The sequence below is a fragment of the Leiobunum rupestre genome, chromosome 1, assembly GCF_980474605.1.
Source record: "Leiobunum rupestre chromosome 1, qqLeiRupe1.1.hap1, whole genome shotgun sequence".
Classification (NCBI taxonomy): domain Eukaryota; kingdom Metazoa; phylum Arthropoda; class Arachnida; order Opiliones; family Sclerosomatidae; genus Leiobunum; species Leiobunum rupestre.
The window spans coordinates 84,094,518-84,111,459 of NC_143384.1; the positions used below are offsets into that span (position 1 = coordinate 84,094,518).

The following is a 16,942-nucleotide window of genomic DNA, read 5'->3' on the forward strand; positions in this document are numbered from 1 at the left end:
TGGTCTTTTTCATGTGGTATGCGTCACAACGTCAACAGGAAGTGAACGAGTCGTCCACTACCAGATATCTACGGTATCTTCATCAAGGGCGAGTGTTGAAATAAAATGAGCGTTAAAGATGCGGCAAGTATTTCGTAAGCGAGTAATTCCAAAAAGCCTCTGTAGATATTTCTTTCATTAAAATTTGCTTCGTATTATATTTAACTGATAAACTTGTTCTGTAAAAGGGTTTAATTCAATTGTGCATTGTTATAGTACGTCTAACTTACTGTTGTAACTACTTAACTTATGATATTCTGAATAAATTAAAATTGGTCGTGTCGTCTCAATTATTTTAATTATAATTAAAATTTTATACCGGGCGGGATAGAAATGGGTTAATATTTTTAACAAATAACTCTAAATTGCGGAGATATATCTTTAAGGGTTATCTCGAGAAATTAATACCACTAGGGACAATTCTTCCGAGGAGAGGTATATTTTGGCTTGCCAACTTGTTTTCCAATGCTATCAACTTAAAGAATTCAAAACTTTAAAACTGCTCTTCAATTTTCAAGTTGCGTTGTTTTTAATAGACGAAAAAGGTAATCGTGATCATTTTATAAATTTTAGATAAGGGTCTGGTGGCCTAATTGACAATTTTTTTTCAATATGCTTATTTCTTAACCAAATTTCATAAATTATGGTTAACGGTTCAAACGAAAGAAGAGAGCCGTAACGACTAAATAGACGGATAGAAATGATAATTGTGGCGTCGATGGCCGGCGGACAAAATGAACGTTTCATGACCTTCGATTAGTAATATGAAGATAAATATTGAGAGATAGTGAGATATATGGGATGGGAGGGGGGAGGTGATCGCCTTGAAAATGAAAATAAGTATGGGAGCACTGAAAACCCGTACATTTATACGCCAGACTCGATAAAATGAAGACCAATTCACAGACGGTCTCTAATAATATTCGCTGTTAATCATGTAGTCTGGAAAACCTTTGAGCGCTTTCAAACCCATTGAGACAGAAATAAATGCTACTACCCATTTTATGGGAAAGGAAAATAGTTCGACAGAAATCAAGTGTTTATTAAATGTGTGTTTTCTTTAACAATTGAAAACTTTTAAACATCTTTTTAAAACATTTAAAAATATCCCATTCATTATTCGCGTAATGTATCAGTCCATTCCAACGAGGATAATATTATTCACTTTGTACCCTAGATTGCAAATCACTGACTAGCGTTTTCCCACTTCCTGCAGGAACTTTATAAAATTAGCTCCATTGTTACCATAGTAACCAACCTTAGATAGCGCCCCACAACAACCGCTGGAGGCCGATTATTCGGAGGTCACGTGCCGAAAAAGGGTAAACGCTTCGTTACCAAAACTCCAAACTGAAAGCTCTCCGATTTTTAAAAAATGTCGATACAAAATGTGTTTATAACATTTGTTTGGTACGTAATTGACTTTAATTAGTAGAATAAACATTACATGATCCCAAATGCTTGTTAATTAGCAAGCTAAATAGTATATACCATTTTCGTGTTGACGGGCGCTAACCGCGTTTTTTAAATATTGGCAAGATTTATATTTTTTGCACGAGATACGCCCATTGAATGTTTCTGTTTTATAACCTGTCATTAAAAAAAACGACACAGGCCTTTAATTTACCGGTTTGCTGGCGGCACTGTTTTTCAATTACGCAAATGTTGGTGACCTTCGTTACTTAACTTTCGTATAAGAAAACATATGGGCTCCGTTAATCGTCTAGCCACTTATAGATAAAAAACATTATTTGGCAGCAAATCGTCTATGCGTATTACCTCTGTAATAAATATCTCCAGCGTTATTACAAATATCTCGCAAACTAGCGCGGTTTCGCCCGAAGAAAGCGACGAATGCTTCGAAGTTAAACAAAATTGAGTGAAAAATATGAGGGACGCGTTTGTGATGAGCTGGCCATTGAGATTCATCTACGAGGACTTCTCCGCTCTGACGTCATGGATAGTGGCTCTCTTAGTTGGCCTAGTGACGTTCCATTTGGTTAGCCAGTGGATGAGAGTCCGAGATCTTCCGCCAGGACCATTTCCGCTGCCACTCTTGGGAAATCTCTTGGGTAATGTATGCCTTTAACCACATTTAAGAGGGTAGTACACGTTTCTGAACTACAGGAGTTGGCGGCAACAGGGGTAGACAAGGTAGGCCTTAGTCTATTTAAAATGTTTACGGGAGCCTCAACTCCCACGGATGGCCCCAAAACAATAAATAAAGCGGAGTGTTTTTAGTTTTTAATTTAATTGGCTTTAAAATGGCTTTCCTACAGAACGTTTTTTTGCTTATTTCAACACATTCAATCAGCAATTCTTATCAGCTCGGGGTTCCTATAACAAAATAAAGTTACAGAAATTCTCTAAATTATGTTACACTATTTAAAAGGGCAAAAACTTTATTTATATCTTGATTTTAGTAGATGATACATATAAAATCCAACTAAAAACACCGAGAATTATTCTTGAGAAGTATTTTTATGTGCACCTAAAAGACATTAAACCAAAGATCATGTTTGTACATATTAAAATTTCATACTTTTTAACTATGTATAACCATTTTGATATTAAACGAAAATTTTAAAATTCTAAAGAAACTCATTTTGAAGGTCCAGATCATCATTTTCCGATGTTGGAATCGCCTTGTTCATAGTAGATACGTTTAATTATAAGGGTTTTGTATATTTTAAAGTGAGACATTTTGACTGGACCAACAGATCACATTATTCAGGTGCTAATTGTCAGATACCTGAAGATAATGTTAATCATTTAGATTCTTCTCACCTAGCAATCAGATTCCAAATCGTTTCTGATACAATGTAACATTCTATCTGATTTTTCTTAACAACTTATATTGAACACTTGTGAATAACTCGAATAATCAAAGCGCAGATTAAATAAATGGACCCATCAAATATTTCCCCCAATTTTGAAAGCATTGTTTACTTCGTTTAAAGCGTTTAGAGCGAAGAGACATATAATCGATGTTGTGTTGGACATGGCGAAAGACTACGGGGGGATTTTCACTCTTTGGATGTGCGGAAAGCCGTTCGTGATGGTGACCGACTGGAACATCCTTAAAGAAGGGCTCATCACCAAAAGAAACGACTTCATTTCCCGACCCAGCGACTTAAGATCAAGTAAGTTCTTCTTCTACTGTCACTACAGTTTAATTAAATTTACGAGCACTAAATCGATTGGTTCGAGAGAGAATGTCTCTCGCTGCTGGTTTAAGGGGTTTTCCCTTCCATAAAAACTTATGGAAGTTAACGATAATAGTTAGTGTACGGAGCTGTTGGCTCGCGTGGCTTGAAGGGCTTGCCACCACCCTCCTACTCAATGTAACCCTGCCACCTGAATTAAAGACTTTACGACTTAGGCCTAACGTGGTGCCTTGGGTGATTAGCCTAGCTGTTTTTATTATTATGTTTCAATCAAAGAAAAAGAGCTAGTGAAACATTGCTTAAAGCTAGTGTCGGCTCTATCATTGCCTACGTTATTTTTGATTGGGTCTATGTATCAAAGATGGCTATGGTTGCTCAGATCGCCGGGAAGGTGCTTCCACCTAGTATCGCCTTTCAAAAATGTTTTATCGTTTATTTTCAAGTCGACAATTACGTGTTTGCCGAAAGACCAATCCAAGCGAGGTCGAATGAGCACGTGATTACAATTAATCCTTCTGATTCGTTATTACGATTACCAATGAGCTAAAAGCATGCTTTTTGGCCCCGCCATATGGGTAAATTATGCTGGGTAATGTGCCTAATCAACTTGTTTAAATTTGCACGGTGGCGACAAATGTGTATAAAGAACGCAATTATACTAGAGCCGACACTTGCTTTAAATCTTCAATTATTTGCTTTTTCAGTGTACGGCGAGAGACAAGCGTTTGCTTTTTAAGTTGATAAGCTATGAAAATGACATAACTTTCCAATTTGTTTTTATCGAGAAAAGGATCCACCTATAAGTGATTATAAAAATGAATATTCATAATGTGAAATTAGCTCATCAGAGATTCTATATTATGGAATTTTGATCAATTATTTGTTGGAATTTCTCACATTGAAATTACATAAACACAAACGCAGTCTATGCATATGTTAGACATGTATTCTGTATAGGGTTCCATGAAGAAACGGAAACGAACCGAGGACCGACAAAGTGGAACCGGAACCGAACCGAAAATTAGTAGGTACTCAATCTCAGACTTGGAATTAGCGGGAGTCTTTTGGGCCAATGGCTCTAAATAAAATCAGTGGGCTCTTAAAATAAATCACTCGAACGGGTGTTTCCGGGCCACCAGGGCTCTCAATTTAATTAAAAAATATGTATTAAACATTTTGCGGAAATTTCTGGAACATGATTTGTACGCCGTTTTTGAAACTCTGTTTTCCTGCTTTATACGAGAGCGAGATCTAGCCTTAGGGCCAAAGATAATTTAAACTCGTACCCTAGATTCGAAATCACTCTCTCGCGCGTTGCCGATAGCGTTTACCCACTTCCCGCCGGAACTCAGTAAAAATTCGCTCCGTGGTTTGCGCCTTACCGCAACCGATGGAGCCCGATTTTTCTGAGGTCACATGCCGGAAAAAGGTAAATGCTTCGTAACAAAACCGTCAATGGGAAAGCTCTCAGTATTCGAATCTAGGGTACGAGTTTAAATTATCTTTGTTGGGGCTAACCACTCTTAGAAAGTCTGTACACTGATTTCGCCGGATTACGCTTAGATTAGCAGGAACTTCAAAGACTACGCGTAATCCCATTAGTACAGTCAAAGGTACGGCTCTGTACACCGATTACGTGGAATGATCAGCCCCTCGGATCTAGCGTTACAAATGATTGTGTGATATTATTATATACTTGCTTGTTTTAAAGTTAATAAATGTTATGTAAGTAACGTAACCAATTTTTATTTTCCTATTTTCCCTACCTAATTTTAAATTGTTCCCCCAATTCCCCACCCCCCTGGGCCAGTGGCTCTCAATAAAAATAAACTTAAGGGGGTCGGGGGCCCCGTAAAAAATATCACTATTTCCAAGTCTGCTCAATCTAATCGAACCGCGAACCAAAATAAAAATAGGAAACAAAACTGTATACTCGTACGTTTTTCGCTAAATTAGTCTTAATTGTACAAGGCCTAGGCGTAAATCAATTCATAGTAGTATTTTCGCTTCATAACAAGTTGTCGTAACTCTGTCTCGATTTCTTTAGTTGGAAAATTATTATTACCGGTATTTTGGTTGGAGCACTATAAATATATTACAACATGTCACGTAAATATGGCGTCGTCTTGAAGTTATTAAATTTTCGACTCCCTATAGTACGAACTAGAAAGTAAAAGGTGTTAAATGGTCACGTGACTCCCGACGTTCCCGAACTAGTACTTGATAAATTATGGAAGCTCATTTTTGGAACAGAGCAGTATGTCTAAACCTAAACGTACTACCGATTCGCTCAGCTATTTTAGAAGAAACGTAGAACACGCGATGAAATAGAAATACAAAAATTAGACAAAGTGAAATTGAGTCATTTCTACATTGAACGGATTTTCCCATCGATTAAGCCGCTATAGTCTGTAGTTTAATGACAATCAACTCGCTACCGTTGCCGTTCGAGCTGAGTATGCCTTGTAGATTTCCCCCTTTCGTTGGCCTTGGATTCATTAAAGTATGAAAACGCATGTTATACAGATAATTCGAAAGTATTCTGTTTTTTTGGTTCGGTTCTCCTTCGGTTCTAAACGGCAACCTGAATTCGGTTTATTGGTATTTCGGAATTTCGTAAGGATTCTGTTTGAACAAGAATGCATTTATTGCTCCCGATACCCTTTATGCTCACAGATTTAGCTCCTTCCCCGAGAACCAATCCAATCAGAACAGGATGGTTCCCTACAGCATTCGTCTCCAGACGGAATTAAAGCACACAACTATGACGCAATTGGTCTCCATATTCACTGCTTCCACAATTACTTCCCCCAATTTCTAAAAACCAAACTCTATTCATTCGCTACGATGGTGACGGCGTTTGTCTAAAGGGTGTTTTATCAGGCCTATGCTTCTCATTTAATTTTGGCATTCATAATCGAAATTGGTTTAGGGTGCCTTACACTTTAGAGAATAATAAACTACCGGACAAAGTTAAGTAGCACAACGCTGATTTTAAAACTTTAAAGCGCAGTTGGGATAAAACCTGGTTTAATAAACCAAATAACAGTTATTGTTTAAAACAGGTTTAAATTCAAGTGTTGGTTTAATTAATTTAATCTAGTTGTCGCGTGTGTGAATTCTGTTAAACTGTACATATTTAATCATAACCTAATACAAAATTAAAAATTAAAAAAGTAACAAACGTCTAGGCGCAGTTGCTCTTTTGGAAAATATTCTGCTTTTATTTTTTTTTAAGTTAGGACAAATTATTTATTTTTCTAACAAATGAAAATCCAATGGTTTTTAATTTAAAAAACCAAGCCACTATTGGTTTTATTTTAAGACTTAGTGGTTTAAGCTTGGATTTAGGCCTTGGTATGAACTAAAGTGTCTTAAACGAGCTAGCACGACTTTAAATGTAATTCAGGTGAGCTTGTTCTTATAATAATTTCCTTGTAAATAGTGAATCATATGCGGAAAGAAATCTTCGGAATCGCCTTGGAGCCAAATGGCCGAAACTGGGAAGTCAGTCGCAAAGTTGGATCGTTCGCTATCAGGTAAGCAAATGTATGTCAACTTTTCTTGTTCTTCACAAATCAGGAACGCTATTACCTTTTGGCAATGTCCTCGACAGACTTACTTTGGCACGAAACATTTTGTCCTAGTTAATTTTAGTAAATCCTTTTTTTGGGACTATTTATGGTCGTATGCCGAACAATATCCGACTTAAAATAGACCTTACATTAATTATTACTCCTATAGCACAAAGAGTCGATTTAGGGTCGCGCTTTGCCAATTAATCGCTCAAAACTGTGAAACTTTGGCGAATTAATAAAACAAATTGAAATATTTTTAAATAACTTCCTTTCTGTATTATATTTTTTCGAAAAAGATTATATATTCAATCTGAGAATGTTTCCTTATTAAAAATCTCTTAGCTCAAGTAGGTTACATTCGTATAGCTAAATATGTTAGGCTAAGATATTATTAATGAAGATTTATTCGTTACTTTTACTAAGCTCTAATAAACTCTAGAACTGTGTACTCTAGATTCAAGAGCTTCCCGATTGACGGAAATAAACTCCTTGTTTCACTCCCGTTCATGGGACTTGACTAACTACATACATGTATATAGCTATTTATATAGCTATATTTACGGTTTTATTTGGTCATTTTCAGCCAAGTAAGTCGTTTCGACATAATTATACAGTACATTCTAAGTCGGGATGACGTCATTTTGGAGTCGGGTCTTAGGGCTATTAAAAGGCGGTAAAGAGTCGACGTTTTGTAGGGCGACTTTTCGACCCAAAATCCAAAGGTCGGCCGACCTTCGGCCGACTTTAGTGTTTAGTACCTTTTGCCGACGTCAGCCCGACTCTAATTTGCTACAGGGGCCATAGTAGAAATTTAGCAGCTAAAGGCAAAAAAAAGTGCTGTCTCAGCGTCATCACTTACGCTAAATTGCAAAGATTGGGGTGACCAAGTTTTCAATCCTAAGAATCACCATTTTGAAGGTCAAGATGGCCATTTTCAAAGGCGAGATCCTTCTGTTTTATTACTTCTATTATCATAAGGTGTTAGTACAATTTTGAGACGAACATGTTGAAGGCCAAGCATCACATTTTGAAGATTCAGATCACAAATTTTAAGGTCGAAATACTTTTTTTTTAAATTTGTGATTTGGGCACCCATCGGCATAAGTGATTTTTAAGAGACCCGTTGGCCCGTTCCTCAAAGGAGTCTTCCAAAAGTTTTTTTCAGAATAATCATTTTGCTTCCTTCCATTTCTAGTAACCGTATATTTGTGAGCGGCGAATGTGTCATATCATGAAACTATCTAGCATTTTTATCATATTGTTTTGCTATGTAGAAAGTTCGCAGAGGCGGAAAAATTGGCTGCAATTGTGAGAAACGGAGCCGAAGAAATTATACTCAAGATGCTGAAGCACGACGGAAAATCATTTGATCCAACCTTTGACCTGCAGGTCTTGACGATCAACGTCATGTCGGACACCGCTTTTGGGTTCGTCTATTTTCGTTAGTCCATTTGTGTCTGTGGGGAGCTAGCCAATACGCATTTTTCCGTACACCGATTACGATAATGGTAACGACCACAGCTTTTAACATATTTAAAATATTTAATTAGTGATAAAGGTGAAAACGGTGATAACCGAATGCTAACGGAACAATTACGGAGGTATTAGGAAGTGGTTAAAGGGTTTTAACGTTGGGTTACAGAATGAATACAGAGCGGTAACGGAGTAATTATTAAATGAATACAGAGTGATTATGGAGTAATTACTAAATTACAACATAAAGATCATGAAAATATTAAGACGTAATTACTAAGTGATTAAGGAATGATAACCGGAATCTGATCAGTTAGAGCATACAGCGAATACGGCAAGTGGTTAGCTCCTCGAGCAAAAATGAAAATTAAAAACTAACAAAAGTCGTTTTCAAAGAACCGGTTGCTTAAACGACCAGGAATACAACCAAATTCAAGCGTGTTTAAGAGAACTTCAAAAACTTACTGGAAACACACCGGGAGATTTGTCGGTTTTACTACTTTTAATATACTACGCGAGAGATCAGAGGGTCAAAAACACGGCCAAGGAATTGGCCGACATTTTGGGATTAAAATACCGTGTAAACAAGGAGACATTTCAGAAAGGTAAGAGTCAAGATTTATAAATAAAGTCTTAAAGGAAATGGCGACTCTAGAGAAACCCCTTTATTTAAATACGTTTACCCAAATTATCAGAAAGCAACACCCTAAATTATCTCCATGTTTACTCATGGTTATGGGTTCACTTCAAATAACAGGAGATAAGTACATTAATAAACTACTGTAAGTGTTTTTAAATCCATTATGAAGTTACACTTCAAAAGAAAACAAGGAAACAAAATTGGTGCTGCCCTGCGTGAAGTCAAATGTTCCATTAATCTCGTTGATAAAGATAATTCTTCTAGCAGATTCGGGTTCTTTGTTTTACCAAATATATATTTGTTTATTTTTATAAAGGTACATTGACTACGTTGAAGCGAATTTTAGAGTTAGTCCCAGTCGGCCTCACACTCTAACTGTAAGATTCTTACCCACTCCCATATAAAATCAAATCAGCATGTGGTTCTGTAGCCAAATAAATCTGTAGTGGCGCCTCCCAATGGTCATAAAACGAACTAGTGACTACTCGCCGACAAACGCCGAGAGAGACTCGAGAGTCGATAAGTGATGCCAGATTGAGGGCAATTTCCCACATCTATGAAAATTTTGACCCCTCAAAACGGTATAAAGGAAAAAGGGAACATAAAAATGCCACACCTTGATTAAATAGTCTTAACCGCGCGGCGGATGGTATTTACCCCCGAATTTGCCGGATGGGGTGCATTTGGCCGACTCCTCTTTTGGCCAAATGAACGCCTCATTTGACCGACTGTTATACTAGAGCCTGTCCTAGACTATGTCTTAAGTGTTAGGTTGACCTATAGAACGGCAATGTATCTATATAATGAAAAGCTGTTGGTTGGGTGGTATGTACGTTCGTCAACCGATTTTGGCGATTTATTTCTCGCTTTTCTGACGGTTTTGCGTGCGCCCGTTACGGGCGCGAGGGTCGCGTGGCATTTTTTTACGTACGCTACGATTCGCGTTTTCACAACGAGTCGGCTTTGATTTCCGATTTGGTTTTTAAATTGTTTATTACAAATGTCAGTTTCTAAAAATGCTCAAAATCTGTCACCCCTGAGAGTTGGGCCGTGTTTGTCCCAACCCACCCGAAATTATCTCTTTCCGCCGCCGTATTTCGGAGGGGTGGGGGTTCGGGTTCGTTCCGATTTGAAGTCCCGCTCGTCGTACGTTAGTCCCGTGGCCTTTATGCATCAGCCATTGGATACAGGGGGTTTAACGGGGTACAGGGGGGTTTGGTACGATTGCGAGTTTGAGTTACTTTTGCGGAGAAAAAGGTACCACGGAAATTATCGCATTGGAAAGGGGGACGGGAGTTCTACGGAAATTCTCGCATGGAGAAAAGGGGGAGAGGGTACCATGGTAATTATATCTATATCTATAATCAGCTAGGCTAATACCCAAGGCACCACCTTAGGCTTAAGTCATCAAGCGACTTTTGAAGCCTTTTAATTCAGGTGGCCGGGTTACAATGCGTAGGAGGGTGGTGGCAAGCCCTCATGCCACGCGAGCCAACAGCTCCCTACACTAACTATTGCCGTTAACCTCAACAAGTTTTTATGGAAGGGGAAACCGAAGAACTCGGGGAAAAACCCCTTCAACCAGTGGGCAGAGAACTTGCAAACTCAACGCAGAAGGAGTTGTTCCGAGTTTTCACCCAGTGCCACAAGTTGGGATCAAACCCGGCTCCTCTTGCTGCGAGGTGAAAGTGCTAACCACTCCGCCACCCCACTGTGTACTCCACCACCCCACTGTGTCACATGGGAAAAGCGGAAAGGGGGTACCCCGGTAATTATCACATGGGGAAAAGGGGGAGGAAGGGCCTTACTGGGGTGGTTCTACTTTTGGGGAAAAGGGTACCACGGTAATTATAACATGGGGAAAAGGGGGAGGAGGCCTTACTGGGGGAGTTCAACTATGGGGAAAAAGTACCCTGGAAATTATCCCCTGGGAAAAATGGGGAGGAGGCCTTACTGGGGGGGGGGGTTCTACTATTGGGAAAATAGTACCACGGTAGTTATCACATGGGCAGAAGGGGGATGAAGGGCCTTACTGTAAGGGTGGGCTTCTTGGCTAATTCTAAGTATTGCCACTGGGGGGCCGGAGCGCCGCCTCCCAGCCCCGTTCTTTATAACCAAACTGAATCTTCTAAAACGTTAAATAGAAGACAGTACCTAGCCAAATGCACCTAGTATCGTCGAACCGTCAAATGAGCAGTCGGTCAAAAGATCAAACGGCCGAATGAACAGTCGACAAAATGCACTGTCCATTTGGCCGACTTCTCAGTCGGACAAATGTGCAGTCGGCGTAACTTTTATTTTGTGGTCGGCCAAATGAGAAGTCGGAATAACGAAACTCTCCTAATTTGCCTAGCACCGAAAGTCGGGGGTAAATAGCATCCGCCGTGCAGTTGAGCATCGAGGGTAAATAGCCAAAACAAAAGTATTTGCTATTTACCCCCGAAAATCAGGGGTAATTGGACACAGGCTATTTACCACCAAAAATCGATGGTTAATAGACACGCCCTCTAAATTAAATTTTTAGAGATAAATTAAATTTTTCAATAACATTTTTAACAATACTCGAAAATCCGTAATCCTGAGAGAGGCAGCCAGGCATGTGAGAAACCGACGACACGAACTCTAGCCCACAAAATTGTTTTGCCATTTTACTAACGTCATTAAGCAGTTGGTGTAACCATCCACGGTTTCCCGCCTTAACCGCTCTCTACGAAATGGCGCGAAAAAATCGAGAAAGTGACGCCTCGCGAAATATCCTATGAAACGTACTTCCACCCTATTTTCTTCTGCTGAAACTAACGTCTTCCGACGTTATTGAAGGACAACCACCTTCAAAACCAGGGAGCCTTTGGGGTGAGAACTTCATACTTTCGTTCATTGCTCATTATAGGCTGGTAATTTTACCGTTTGCTGCTTCCTGCGGGCGCCCATGCACGAGAGATGTACAATACATGTAGAATATATTTTAATGTATAAACCACGGATTTTTCAAAACCGTGCGTTTTAGCTTTTTAAAAGTGCAGGATCTAGGTAAAAGGCTAAGTTGGCTAAAGCATACTTGTAATTTTATTTAGGGGGTTCCAAAGTGCTTTCTTAATATTGTCTACTTATAAACGTTTCTGAGAATAGAATGAGTTTGGGGGCCCATTAGCTCGAAACCAATCCGGGACCCGCCGCTGTTTCGAAATCTTATAATAATATTAATTAGTTATCCCAACAACGGCATCGCTCCAGAGCCGCCAGTTGCTTTAGGATATTCCAAAGAATTTTAGTAGCATGGTTCGTATTTTAAAGAATATTTTGAATTTTGAGCAGGAGTGATACGCAACTTTACGGATGCCTTAATAACGGCCAGTATTGAGGCGGAGCAAGAAGATTCAGACGCCAAGGCCTATTTAAACGACGAAAACATGATCAAGATTGTAGGAACGTTGTTTCTTGGTGAGCCTTTCGTTACTTGCATGACCAGAAATCTGTTGGGATAAAGATTTATTGCAGAACTTACCAAGCGCACTTCAGCGGAAGTAGTATTTATATATATTAAGGGGAATGACAACGTCGAGGAGATTTTTAACCTAACTGTGCATTTCCTCATGCTAGAAGAGTAAGTCCACTTCACCCTAAAAGAAGCAGAACAGTGTCTCATTGGTTCCCTAAATCAAATGCGAGGAAATCATACGCCAGCTAGTTAAAAATTATTCAAACTATCTGGGGATTACAGTGTTTCTTCTTATTTGATTTTTAATAATACCCCAAATTACATAACACATAGAGTGAAACTGATATAGTGAACAGATAATTTGATATTTTTATTTAGTAAATTTCAAACTAAACAGTTAATGTTTTAGCTTGTTTTCGTAGTCAACGACTCAACGTGGCTTATAGCTTATCAGAGCTTGTGTTCTAGCATCCGGTATACGTTTTCGGTGAACTTCTACTACTTGAATCAGTTTCTGCTTTTCGGATTTATTTTCGTGATTAAATTGTTAAAACGGAGCGTTCAGCAGCGTCGTTAAATATCCAGTAGTTAATACGCCCAAGGGCAAACTCTTCCGAGGAGAGGTATATTTCGGCAAGCTTGCCAACTGGTCTTTTATTTAGTGGCAATATAACAAATTTTCAATGGTAAAGCTGATTTTCGCATATAGATTTTATGTAGCTATTTATCATCACATAGAATTGATTTAAGGTGATAGAATGCTTTCCCCCTTTTGAAGAGGCGAATGTTTAGTCAGATTAAAGATATTTATGCATATCTCATTTATTTGTAAAATATTAAAACCAACTGTCGCGTCGGCTCTTATTTCACGTTCGCTTGTTATTAGAGTTGCAATGAATCTCTCCGGCTCTTCGAAAAAGCGACTTTACTGAAGAGCGTAGTGCCATCTATTATTGCCGAAAGAAACCGAACTTCAAAATAACGAAACAGTAACGTCGTCAGAGCAGCATTTATATTTATTATAATTAGACAACATATACACTACTTAAAAGACTTTAACCTAAATTATATAACACATATATAATATACTGTTAAAAATTACTATTATTAATTCCAAATTTAAAAACGAACCTAAAGTAATTGAATTGAATCATAAGTTTAAAATATACTAGCAGAAATACATGAACCGAAATTATCAATGACCTACTCCTATAACGCTAGACCCAAATTCTCTGTTTTCCCCTTCTTAAACGCGGTATGTCATCCCGCTCTCCTCAAGAAACGAGAATCTTCTTCTCCGGGATGAGCGTTCGAATACGCCACCTGGTGTTGCCTAGGGAAACTTTTGCTTTAACACAAACTAAAAAGGTGCTTCGCGTGCATCTTTTTTAGTCTGTGTAAAATTAAAACCACGAGCATTTTCCTTTTATAAGTTGTTTAAATTTGATACGCAAACCTTCAAAAAGTCGAGTATAGATGCTTTTATACAGTGCAATTTGTTTCTACAAAACAAGCCAAAGTTCAGAGATAAATCAGTACTTTAATTGCAATATAATTAAACGACTAGAAATGTTAACGGCACTGAGTATACTCAGAAGCTCTAACAGATATTTACATACATTTTCAGACTTTAACAATATTACAAATAACTCTCTTCCTTCCAAAATAAACAGACGCGTAAGGTTTTCCAAATAACGAAATAATTTCCGTACGTTTTCCATTAATATTAACTAACTCGTAATGTTTTCGGTAAAAAACGATACATTTTACCTCACTAGATGGCGAACTAGTTACCCATGGTGTACTGGTATATTTCCCCTCGGTCGGGCGGGACGAAATAAACAAAGGTAAATGTTATACCCCCGCCCTGGCGTACAAAGAAAACGTATCCCCCGAAAAAAGGGCTCGCTGATAATTTCGGTTCATGTATTTCTGATACTAGATTCTTATAAATTAGAATCGTGCATAGGCTGTGCGTTAACAGCGATTTATCTCAAGACATGCCACCATCTGATGTGAAAAATCGAAACATGTGCTTGCCTGTGAAATCACGATGGGATCGAAACTCCTTAAGCCTAACGCGATTTGAAGCGATGAAATAATCTTTAAACTACGAATATTTAACGACAATACCTGTTCATATTGAAATTAATAAAATATTCTTCGAAACTGTTGACACATAAGTTGTTTTCAAGGGTTTTGCCAGCCAACAAATCCATCGCCGGCCGTGTAAAATTTAAAACAAGCCTCGTTAGGGTTAACTAGGCGCGCTTCTGTTCGTCTCGTATCCATGGAGATAGACGTTTCCGCTATCGACGGAAGTTGAAGCTAAAAAGATAGGGCGAAAATTCGCCGCTTGCAGTTCTGATTTTTTTAATGGGAGAATTCGCTGTTAACGTTAGATCTATGGCGGATTCTAACTTATATGGAGCTAGGACATTATAAACTTGTGCTTGGTGGTTCTTAAAATTAATTTTGCGCGTGAAAATACGCCGCCGAGTAAGGGTATAAAAGCGAGTTAATGAGCCTGCTTTACCTCACAATGTAGAGGCACTGTCACGCGCAAAAACGTAATTTTGAAATCGGCCAATTGAATCGATTCGGCTTATAGGCTAAAGTGGTGCCTTGGGTATTAGTCTAGCTGATTATTATACTTCCAACTAAACCTTAGTTTAATTTGTGAAATAATCTATTCACAGCTGGAGTAGAGACAACAGCAACGACTTTGAGATGGATAGTTCTCTTTCTGGGCTATTTCCAAGATGTCCAACGCAAAATAAGGGACGAAATTGATCAGCATATCGGTCAGGAATACCCACCACAAGATATCTTAAAAAGTTACGCGAATTAAACTGTTTGAACCGTTCACATTTCAGGATCGAGAATGGTTCTACAGTCTGACAGACTGAAATGTCCGTACACCTGGGCGGTCATCTCCGAGACGCTACGATTTCGGACAACGGTTGGATTCGGGGTTCCACGCGTCACCAACGTTGACACGGAACTCGGGGGACACAAGATCCGGAAAGGAACCATCGTGGCCTTTGTCTCCGCAGCGGCGCACTCGGACAACGGCCTCTGGGAAAGAGCCGACCAGTTCCACCCGGAGAGATTCCTGCACACCGACGGCAGCTACAACCACGACACCCGGCGGGGGTTCTTGGCCTTCGGAGAAGGTCCCAGAATTTGCATCGGCGAGAAACTAGCCCGCAACGATTTGTTCCTGATGTTGGCGAATTTGATTCAACAAGTAGAAATTCATCTCGACTCTGCCGCGACCAATGATATTCTGGCTTCCGACATTTCACTTGGCTTTACTCAAGCGAAGCCGTATAAAGTAACCATCACGGAGAGGAAAATAAGTACTTAAAGGGAATACAACCTCAACGCCTCCTTTATGGAAGACCCTTAACAATTTGATCAAGAGTTCACTAACTTACGCCAAATACCCAATGTTCTACCCCCTTTAATTTTAAAACCTTAAATTAATAATGACCAATATAATATATTTAATATAACTAAAGGCTACTTAGTATTAAGTATAGTTTGCCAATTATCACAACGGGTTTCTGGTACCTTCGTTATGCACCGTATTTTAATATGATTTGCCGCCTATAGATGGCGGACAGTCGAAAATAGTTTCTTTTCGAGCAGAGTTGCTTCCATCTAGGAGCAACAAACACAGCACCTCACACAAGGAGAAAGTAACCCGTTAAAAGTCGTTAATTTTGTGTACAGTTTTCATTGGTTAAACGCTTAAGCGCCTGCTGCCGTCGGAAGGGGAAAATTCGTAAATTGTCTTCTCCCTTTCCGTAATATGTTCAGCGTAAAGGTTCGTCCAATGAAATTTGAACACAACACTGCGTTACAGTGTTTGAAGGCTCTTTGTGTTTGTTGCTCCTAGCTTCCACCTAGAAAAGTATTTCTAAAGATTTTTGTCATTTTTAAATTTGATTGATAAAGTCGATACTTGGTTCAAAATAATGCTCAAGATTAATCCAAACCTTGTGCAAGTCTCGAAATAAAGATTTCAAAGGTAAGAGTGTACTTTCTTTATTAATGTACTCTGGTTTTCTGTCTCTCGAGAATCAACGATGGCCGCGTAAAATTGTAGGGTAACAATGTCCGTTGATTTATGTCTATCGAATCGTTTTACGACACAACGATACCATTAGTAATAAACGTTATGACAGCTACCAGTTTTTGGCATCTGTTGCCAAATAACATTGATCATGTTGTTGGTAAAGGCCTTCTGTCTGTAGGTAAAAGGCTCCAGTGGCGTTCTCGGTGGAAAAGAGGAGACCCCGAAATAAATGGTTGTATGATACCACCCCGAACCAAATTTCCGTCAATGAGAATTAAAACATAACTAGAAAATTTTAATTTATTCAGATTATCACAAGAGGAATAAACCCTTAAAATAGACGACAAACTCTTGAATATTTGTCTACGTTTTGTAAAATATCCATTCCATCCTTTTTGATTTTACCAGAACTATAGAATATTTAAATCCGTAACGAGATGAGTAACAGTTTCCCTATACTTTTAAAGTAATCGGTGTTAATGTTAAATTTCTTATTTCTTTTAACTGTCGGCTTTCTCATTG

General features: G+C 38.7%; 1 protein-coding gene across 2 annotated transcripts; it reads left to right on the forward strand.

Annotated features, from left to right (window-relative positions):
- Window positions 1-1,800: 1,800 nt before the first annotated feature.
- Window positions 1,801-16,376, forward strand: LOC149968612 (steroid 17-alpha-hydroxylase/17,20 lyase-like). 2 transcript variants are annotated; one of them, XM_090154757.1, is made up of 8 exons: window positions 1,801-2,111; window positions 3,000-3,182; window positions 6,652-6,745; window positions 8,059-8,211; window positions 8,654-8,862; window positions 12,213-12,338; window positions 15,036-15,140; window positions 15,213-16,376. In XM_090154757.1, the coding sequence occupies exons 1-8, from the start codon at window positions 1,928-1,930 to the stop codon at window positions 15,704-15,706; spliced, it is 1,548 nt and encodes a 515-aa protein (XP_090010883.1). In that variant the 5' UTR covers window positions 1,801-1,927; the 3' UTR covers window positions 15,707-16,376. The 2 variants fall into 2 exon arrangements, with proteins under 2 accessions (XP_090010883.1, XP_090010892.1); XM_090154766.1 differs by lacking the exon at window positions 1,801-2,111 and adding an exon at window positions 4,164-4,230 and having other exon boundaries at window positions 3,094-3,182.
- The last annotated feature ends 566 nt before the right edge of the window (window positions 16,377-16,942 follow it).

Excerpts from the sequence above, each read along its gene's own strand:
- LOC149968612 (XM_090154757.1), top strand. The coding sequence starts at position 1,928 with ATGAGGGACGCGTTTGTGATGAGCTGGCCATTGAGATTCATCTACGAG. Across the intron at positions 2,112-2,999 it reads ACTCTTGGGAAATCTCTTGG|CGTTTAGAGCGAAGAGACAT; the intron begins GTAATGTATGCC and ends CTTCGTTTAAAG. Across the intron at positions 8,863-12,212 it reads CAAGGAGACATTTCAGAAAG|GAGTGATACGCAACTTTACG; the intron begins GTAAGAGTCAAG and ends AATTTTGAGCAG.